Source organism: Adiantum capillus-veneris, chromosome 17 (genome assembly GCF_014529385.1).
Source record: "Adiantum capillus-veneris isolate H3 chromosome 17, ASM1452938v2, whole genome shotgun sequence".
In the NCBI taxonomy this organism is placed as follows: Eukaryota; Viridiplantae; Streptophyta; class Polypodiopsida; order Polypodiales; family Pteridaceae; genus Adiantum; species Adiantum capillus-veneris.
The window spans coordinates 98,482,623-98,492,138 of record NC_140947.1 but is presented as its reverse complement, the minus strand read 5'-3'; the positions used below and the strand labels follow the sequence as shown (position 1 = coordinate 98,492,138).

At 46.5% G+C, this 9,516-nt stretch overlaps 1 protein-coding gene and 1 pseudogene across 2 annotated transcripts; both read left to right on the top strand.

Moving 5' to 3' along the window:
- The first annotated feature begins 751 nt into the window (after positions 1–751).
- LOC147437762 (uncharacterized) lies at positions 752–5,790 on the top strand. Of its 2 annotated transcripts, XM_086487235.1 has the most exons (8): positions 752–1,350; positions 1,444–1,741; positions 2,408–2,424; positions 4,312–4,495; positions 4,569–4,726; positions 4,885–4,904; positions 5,014–5,242; positions 5,380–5,790. In XM_086487235.1, the coding sequence occupies exons 1-8, from the start codon at positions 1,277–1,279 to the stop codon at positions 5,675–5,677; spliced, it is 1,278 nt and encodes a 425-aa protein (XP_086343361.1). In that variant the 5' UTR covers positions 752–1,276; the 3' UTR covers positions 5,678–5,790. The 2 variants fall into 2 exon arrangements, 1 of the variants encoding a protein (XP_086343361.1); XR_015184904.1 differs by lacking the exons at positions 752–1,350; positions 4,312–4,495; positions 4,569–4,726; ... (1 more) ...; positions 5,014–5,242; positions 5,380–5,790 and having other exon boundaries at positions 1,599–1,813; positions 2,408–2,531.
- On the top strand, positions 2,641–4,450 carry LOC147437763 (uncharacterized; annotated as a pseudogene).
- Positions 5,791–9,516: the final 3,726 nt, after the last annotated feature.

The window sequence follows — 9,516 nt, the reverse complement described above, 5'->3', positions numbered from 1 at the left end:
TACCCTTGGACTTTCTCTGTTTTACCAACAGAGCCTTTGCAAAGGATTTATTTATTTGCTAATCGTGAAATGTGCAAGTTTTCTAATTGGTGCATCTCGCTAACCACAAGGGAGCTGATAATATCATCTTATTCTCCGCTAACCGCGAGTTCCAAAAGATATACCTTCAATAAATGTTCTCTTTACGTTGATGCACCCAAGGTGTGTCGAACCATGGAAAATGCGAGCAGCAACAGGTGCATGACATCAGGTAGAGCGATCGTAGAATGCTTCGATGGATACCAGATGCAGATTTGAGCGAGTGCCGTTGAGATATGTATGCCATATGTGATGTTTAATATGTCAAAGATTATCTTCTAACTCAATAGGTGGTCAAAGAGCACATCGGCCAATTGAGAGTTGGTCATCACCCCTCTAGGCGAAGATCTCGTCACCCGGGGACTATTCTTGTGGAGCGACCTTTGTTTATTCACGGCCATGAAGACTTGGAGTTTTGTTTTGATAGCGGTATGGCATGTACGTGGACTCGAAACAGCTGGCCGACCATAACCATGACCATTCTCTTGGCTAAAGAGAGAGTCATGGTGAACGTGTGAAAGGGGGCCAATATTAAACTCAAAGTTTTTTAAAGCTATTAATAAAGGTGGAGCTGCAGTTCAAGAAGGTGGCGGGCTGCCTGAAGGCAAGAGGCGCCAGATGGAAGTTGGCATGGGGAGAGGGGTCGCCCTGAGCAAGAGTTGACAAAACGGGTCGTGGCCGTCATGCAAGAGAGGGTGCCATCGGTGGCGAGCATGGCAGCCAGGTCGAGGTGGAGTAGAAAGAGGGTGGTGCAGCTTAGAGGGAGAGCCGAGAGGCTGCATTGGGGGGCCGGCATCAGTAGGAGAAAGGCTGAAGGGGTGCGCTGGGAAAGCTGAGAAAGTTCGAGGGATACAGAGGGAATTTACAATCAAGGGTTCTCAAGAGCATGAGGGGTGTGCCTGTGGGGCTGCAGAGGGAGAGTTGTGGGTCATGGTAAGACTACATGGGGAGAAAGGAAGGAGTTAGCGAGGGCGGCAACAAAGAGTGGGGTGTGCCCGGCTAGATGAGAAGTGTGGGAGAGCTCTTTTGAGAGTGCTGCCAGGCCGCCTGAAAGGGGGGACCACTAGTGGCCAAAGCAAGAGAGGCCGGGGCGGCTACAGACAGGAGAGGGCTGCAAGGTTGCGCCATCAAGAAGGTGGGGCTGGACGGGAGGTGAGAGGATCCGGGAGCAAGGAAAAGGCCGCCATGGGGCTTGGCCATGAAGGAGGGTGGCTGTCATGGGTCGTGCAGAGCGAGCCGCCAAGGGCATGAGATGAAGGACGTTCTCATAAGGTTGCCTCAGGGGGAGTTTAGGGGTGACACCCATGTCAAGAGGGCCTAAGGCGGCCATCGCATGAGGTGATCAACATCCTGAAGCAACAGCAGGCAGTTTACATGTGGGCCTGAGGAGCCGCCAGGGGCCATCAAGAGCAAGGAGAAGGAGAGGGCACTGCAAGAGGGGGATCAGCCCGGACTGAGTCTGAATTCACAAGGGGCAAGAGCTGCCCGGACGACAGAGCACTGGTCGGGTCCAGGGCCATTTGTCACCCTAAGAGATAGCGCCATAGGAGGAGTTTCCTACTTGGATTCGGAAATAAAGGCTTCAAGTTGGAGGCAATGGATATTCAAAAAGCAGAAGGCAACCTCGACCATGAGTTCCTCGAATTCAAGCTCCACATCAATGGTGGATATCTATGGTTTCATGTTGTTTTGAGATTACTTTGTAAGCTTAAAGGGGCTGACCTCGATACTATGGGTACATGTCGCATTAAAGACTATCCTAACTCTAATCGAAATCTCATTATTCTGTCCACTCCATCTATTGTGTCTTGGCGTCTTCCTTTGTGCTAAAAGCTCGGGGCTTGTGTGTGGACCCTTGGAGTTTGTGTAGAGAGAGAGAGAGAGAGAGAGAGAGAGAGAGAGAGAGAGAGAGAGACAAATAGCATGTGTGAGTGCAAGAGAGAGCAAGAGGGAGGGAATGATTGCCGCTATGTTATATTGCTCAAGGTGTGTGCTATGTGTTGAGCTATTGACGAGTTTGTGTTGTTAAGGTGCATATGGCTAGGTGGGTGTAGTCGTGAATTGTGCAAATTACGAGCTTACTAGTAAAGCCATACAGAAAATACAATGTGTGTGAGTCTATCCGAGTGGCTTGGGGTGTTGGATATCTGCTGGGCTATAGAGAGGCATCTAGTTTATGTACTGTGTGTATTCCCATTTCCCCCATCCCATCAGTGGTGCCCCCACCGAGGATCTACTGATTGCTTCTCGGTGAAGTTAAAGGCGGTGTCGCGGTTTGAAGAGCAGGATCTAACCAAAATGGCATGGTTGGGTTTTTCGACTTTTACAGGTGCTGAAGATGCTGAGGTTTAGCTGCAAGACTACGGCCTTTTTTTGTTGGACATCGGCTTGTCAAGAGAAGAGGGAATGGCCCAAGCTTTTCTGCTCCTGGTTCGTGGAAAAGCAAAGATATGGTACGAGGGCTTGCAGGTTGAAGAAAAACAGGATTGGGGCACATTGGAAGCGGCATTCCAAAGCCGATATGTGGCCAACACGTAGTGGAGTCAAGTGAAGCAGATGATAGGCAACTAAAGCAAAGCCTTGATGGTGATTTCCGAGCATTTGGGGAGTTCAAGGCCATATGGAGCAAGTTGGTTAAGGTAATTGCTGTAGAGAATGCAGATCTTTTAGAGATGAACAAGTTTGTGGACTGCTTGCATGTAAAAGTACGGGATAAAGTAGAGATAGATGGACCGTGCACGTACGAGGAGGCAGTGGCCTATGCATAGAGTAGGACAAAGAAGGTTTTAAAGAATCAACATGCAAAGCAGGTTCTCGCGAGTTCATTGGTGCCAAGGCCAATTGCTAGGGAAGAGCTTCAGGTAATCCGACCCTTTGTTGATGCACATGTGGTAGCAGCAGATAGGTGTGATGTGACAGAGTAGAGACAATACCGTGTGGGCCTATGAGTCCTCAACAGCTACAGAGAGGAATCTACCAAGTACCGCCTGATGTGCTTGACCAAGTGACTTCCGAAAAGCAAGCAGTGGAGAAGATAGCTGAAGTGCCAAAGCCGGTGAGTTTTGTGGAGAAAGCCGAGGTGTATTCAAACTATAGCAGTGCCTTGGATACGGACATCACATGGGAAACGGAGTCTGCTTTCTCAAGGTATGAGACATATGATGTTATGCATGTCGATAAGGTGGTCAAAGAATAGTAGGTTGCAGGTGAAGAGTCAGTTTGCGAAGACCGGGGGTTGGGCAACCCTCTCTTGTGCCTTGTGATGGTTAGGACAAGTCAACTGAAGAAGAATGCTTTGATGAAAATGACTGGGGGTTCGATGATGCAGTGGTCGATGTAGATGACGAGTCGCAGGTTTTGGTTGCTAAAGCTATGGCAAGAATACAAGGTATGCAAGGCCCGCCGCCTTTTCCAGTGCTGTTTGAAGAGTGTACAGGTGAAGATATGCCAATGTCTCCTTTGGATGACCAGTTGCCATAGGTTGGTGCCATGTTGTTGATGGATGTGCTGCTGAAGGTTGTTTTGCAAGTGCCGTTATGCCGATTGCTACAAGTTGTTTTGTTTGAAGACAATCATGATATGGCGAGCTCTCTAGCCAATGGCTGGGAAAAAAATGATGCAAAGGATTTCCAGGGTGTACATTCTTGTTTTGGGAGGAAAAATGATTCATGCATTCAGTTTTTTGAAGGATGGTGTTATCAAGCTTTACAGAAATGGTTGGCTTACAAATTTATAGGTGCAAAGCAGGGATGGTTTGTATGTGTTTTACAGGTGGATGATGATGACCAAAGCCACATTTTTGATCCAGGAGGGACTACAATCATGCTTGGGGAAGCCTGCAGCTTTCCATTTGACCCAAGCGGGTGTTACGTGGCAAGCAGTGAATCTCTCTCTATCTATCTACTGCTTCATATAAATACTATCTATCAACTTCTTATTATGCAATGCTTCTTTACCTAAATAATGCTATGGTTGATCATGAATGCTCAACAAGGGGGTGGGAAATGATGATACACCCAAGGTGTGTCGAACCATGGAAAATGCCAGCAACAGCAGGTGCATGACATTAGGCAGAGCGATCATAGAATGCTTCAACGGATACCAGATGCAGATTTGAGCCAGTTCCGTTGAGATATGTATGTCATATGTGATGTTTAACATGTCAAAGATTATCTTCTAACACAATAGGTAGTCAGAGAGCACATTGGCCAATTGAGAGTTATGGTGGCACAGGCTAGTCAACGGTCGTGTCGGTCATCACCCCTCTAGGCAAAGATCTCGTCACCCGGGGACTATTCTTGTGGAGCGGCCTTTGTTTATTCACGGCCATGAAGACTTGGAGTTTTGTTTTGATAGCGGTATGGCATGTACGCGGACTCGAAGAAGCTGGCCGACCATAAGCATGACCATTCTCTTGGTTAGAGAGTCATGGTGAACGTGTGAAATGGGGCCAATATTAAACCCAATTTTTTTTTAAGTTATCAATACAGGTGGAGCTGCAGTTCAAGGAGGTGGCGGGCTGCTTGAAGGCAAGAGGCGCCCGGTGGAAGTTGCATGGGGAGAGGGGTCTCCCTGAGCAGGAGTTTCCAAAACGGGTCGTGGCCGGCATGCAAGAGAGGGTGCCATCGGTGGCGAGCATGGCAGCCAGGTTGAGGTGGAGTAGAAAGAGGGTGGCACAGCTCAGAGGGAGAGCTGAGAGGCTGCATTGAGGGGCCGCCATTAGTAGGAGAAAGGCTGAAGGGGTACGGAGGGAATTTACAATCAAAGGTTCTCAAGAGCATGAGGGGTGTGCCTGTGGGGCTGCAGAGGGAGAGTTGTGGGTCATGGTAAGACTACATGGGGAGAAAGAAAGGAGTTAGGGAGAGCGAAAACAAAGTGTGTGGTGTGGCCGGCTAGATGAGAAGTGTGGGAGAGCTCTTTTGAGAGTGCTGCCAGGCCGCCTGAAATGGGGGACCACTAGTGGCCAAAGCAAGAGAGGTCGGGGGGCCGGCTACAGACAGGAGAGGGCTGCAGGGTTGCACCATCAAGAAGATGGGGCTGGACGGGATGTGAGAGGATCCGATAGCAAGGAAAAGGCCGCCAAGGGGCTTGGCCATGAAGGAGGGTGGCTGTCATGGGTCGTGCAGAGCCGCCAAGGGCATGAGATGAAGATCGTTCTCATAAGGTTGCCTCGGGGAGTTTAGGGGTGACACCCATGTCAGGAGGGCCTAAGGCGGCCATCACATGAGCTGATTGACATCCTGAAAGGAGCAGCGTGAAGCAACAGGAGGCAGTTTACATGTGGGCCTGAGGAGCCGCCAGGGGCCATCAACATCAAGGAGAAGGAGAGGTCACTCCAAGAGGGGAATCAGCCCCGTCTGAGTCTGAATTCACAAGGGGCAAGAGCTGCCTGAACGACAGAGCACTGGCGGCGGATCCAGGGCCGTCTGTCACCCTAAGAGATAGCGCCATAGGAAGAGTTTCCTGCTGGGATTCGGAAATAAAGGCTTCAAGTTGGAGGCAATCGGTGTTCAAAAAGCAGAAGGCAACCTCGACCATGAGTTACTCGAATTCAAGCTCCACATCAATGGTGGATATCTATGGTTTCATGTTGTTTTGAGATTACTTTGTAAGCTTAAAGGGGCTGACCTCGATCGTATCGGTATGTGTCGCATTAAAGACTATCCTAACTCTAATCGACAGCTCATTATTCTATCCACTCCTTCTATTGTGTCTTGGCATCTTCCTTTGTGCTCAAAGCTTGGGGCTTGTGTGTGGACCCTTGGAGTTTGCGTATAGAGAGAGAGAGAGAGAGAGAGAGAGAGAGAGAGAGAGAGAGAGAGAGAGAGCATGTGTGAGTGCAAGAGAGAGCAAGAGATGGGAGGGAATGATTGCTGCTATGTTATATTACTCGAGGTGTGTGCTATGTGTTGAGCTATTGACGAGTTTGTGTTGTTAAGGTGCATATGGCTAGGTGGGTGTAGTCATGAATTGTGCAAACTACGAGCTTACTAGTAAAGCCATACAAAAAATGCAGTGTGTGTGAGTCTATCCAAGTGGCTTGGGGTGCTGGATATCTGCTGGGCTATAGAGAGGCATCTAGTTTATGTATTGTGTGTATTCCCATTTCCCCCGTCCCAATGTATTCCTTCAAACATGATCCATTAATTCCTAATATCAAAAAATAACAATTTATCAAACAATTTATTCACTACTCTATGAAATCATATGCTTGTTTTTTGTGATACAATCACATTTGGTCGTTGGTTTAAGGGAATTCCTAAGCTTGACTTACTAGGTCAGTATGTATAACAATGCAAAATTTTAAATTTTTCTTATCAAATTAGCGACATGCTCAACTACGTCGTGAGCGGGATGGAAACACACACAATGCCTCTATAATGACCCAACACACACTCTTGGGATGATACACACACACACACACTATGGGGCACCACTCGGCTTACACAACCCACCTGGGCGAGACAGGGAACACACCAATGGAGTGAGAAGACAGAGATTTCCCACTTGCCCACTCAACACACACACACACACACACACACACACACACACACACACACACACACACACACACACATAAACCCAAAAATGCAACTCAAAAGAGAGAGATTTCTGATGTTTAGATACAATTGAGCTTGGGCCAACACCAATGGGGCAAATAGCTCACACAATATATGGATGAAATATGCTAGATACAATCACAAATTGGAGCAGAGACTTTGCTCACATGAGAAACTTACACATCCAAAACAACAGAAAACAATGAGGAATTTGGCAAAATGTACAACGCCATCGTATCTGGAACGGCCAAAAACCCCAATCTGTAATGTCAAAGTGCTCAAATCCGACCTCGGATGAGTAGTTTATGGCCAAAACAACCTCCAAAAACAGCAAAAACACAGTTGCGGCTGTTGCTCCTCTTCTCTCCATGTTTTTCTGGTTTTCTCTCAGGTTTTTCAGTTCCCACACTTAGCTTTATTACTTGGGCACCTTTGGCCTTTTAGTTGACCTCAAACGGACCCCGAACAGGCCAAAAAGTGGCCTCGCAGTGCATAGTTGTCACCTTTTTGCATCCTCCGCACACCTAGCACTCAGCTTTTTCCAATAATGCATCCCGCAACCACGTGACAAGGTCCCCAAATATATTCCTCATGATGACCTTTTTGCATGATTATCATCACAAGAAAACACCCACGTTGTGTCCGTACTTATCCACGTGCAAGTATTGCCCCCATTCGACCTCCTGACGCCACTAGATGCCATCTGACGCACCTGCTTACCTCATGTCGTCGGCTCGCGGATAGATTCCTCAAGAAATTTTACGTGCTACCAACTCCTCATTATTATAGAAAAAACACAATGATACTGGTGACGATGAAAATCGATGCACTATGTACATGCTGTCCTACCTGTACACATGTGGGCCCCACGTAACTACTTGGCTATGGAAAATGGGCAATCCTTTGTTTTATGCACCATGCATGTGTATATACATATGAGAAATCACTTCTTCCAAGAAACTCCTAACATAATTTGCCCATCCCCTAACCTACTAGATCATTCATGATCAGCAGCAACAAAAAGAGATATGAGACTCGCCGCGTCACAGGTCTCCTCATCTCTCACGTACATTACTTGCCTACAGATAGCTATCTTGCTCCACCATCATTAGCCTGGCATGATATAATTTGAGACGCAATCCATTTACCCTTGACTTATGTAGGATTCCATCCAGGTTAGCTAGCTGATATGTACCATTTGGAAAACACTCCACTACCTTGAAAGGACCTTCCCACTTAACTTGAAACTTCTTTTGGAAGGTGTTGTCCAGCTTACTGTTGTAACGCAAAACCAAGTCCTGCTTCTTGATACCCTTACTTTTGAACTTTTCATTTATCTTTGCCAAAGCCTTATCCTGCATCTGCCCATAATGTTCCACCTGAACCTCTCGTAACTATAAGAGCCTCTCTTTGAATGCATCACTAGACTGCCCAAGAAGCTTCTCTAACATCTTGACCGTAGGCAACTCTACTTTCACAGGCAATAGTGCTTCCTTTCCATATACCAAGTGAAATGGAGAAAACCCTGTACCTGTCTTCACCAAAGTACGGTAAGCCCATACTGCACTAGGCAATTCCAAATCCCAATTCTTTCCTTAGTGCTCTATCACTTTTGAAAGAATTTATACCAACTCAACATTGAATCTTTCATTCAAGCCATTACACTGCGGGTAATAAGGAGTGGTATGCTGGTGCCTAATCTTCATCTTCGCGCATAAAAAGTCTAGCAGTTTAGCTCTAAATCCTGGCCCCTTATATGAAAGTAGCTCTAGTGGCACCCCAAACTTGCAACATATTTCATCATACACAAATTTTGCCACATCCTTTGCAGTGATTTGTTTTACTGCTATAGCCTCTGCCCATCTAGAGAGATAGTCCACTACATTCAAAATATAGCTTTTACCCCTGCTTGTGATAGGTATTGGGCCTATTGCATCAATCCCCCACTTTTCAAACACATCAAATTCCATAAAGGTTTTTTGTAGCTCTGGCTTCAACACTCTCTTCCCAAATGCTTGACACCTATTGAAAGACCTGCACCAATGGTGAACATCCTTGTGCAAACTAGGCCATACATACCTATTGCATCAATCCCCCACTTTTCAAACACATCAAATGCCATAAAGGTTTTTTGTAGCTCTGGCTTCAACACTCTCTTCCCAAATGCTTGACACCTATTGAAAGACCTACACCAATGGTGAACATCCTTGTGCAAACTAGGCCATACACACCCTTCTTGCAAGATCTTATGCAAGGTGATCTTTAGAGCAAAATGGCCGCCACATGCGTCTTCATGATTCTTTTCCAACACTCTGTAAAGCTCCTCCTGCCAAGGTACACGTCTCAACACGAGATCAGCCCCTTTCATGTATGAGACATCACCAATCAATTTGTATTTGTATACTCTACGCACAAAACCATACTTCTTAGACTTTTGAATGTCTTTCAAAATGATTCCTGTTAGCAAAAACTCCTCTTCTTGAGCCAAACTTTCCCGGCCATGATAAAGAGGTAAATTGGTCCTCAACACAAATAGCTCCCCAATCATGTTTTGAGCTGCTTCATGTGCCTCTCCATTTAGAGCCCGTTAAATATGTCTAATGCTCCATGCTTTGAACTTTTTTAACAGGCCTTTAATTCTGAAACACATTTCCTTCAATGAGGTATTCTTGCTCTTCCACACACCTAGCACTTGCTTCACAACTAACAAGGAATCATCTTTTATGCTCAACCTTCTAATTCCATGCTTCAAACAAATGTGTAGTGCGACATCCAAAGTAGCATTTTCAGCCTCATTATTACTATGCGCATCCAATTTGAACCCTCTCTTGCATACTAGCTTCCCATTTGGAGCATAAAGTGCTATACCCCTTGAAGC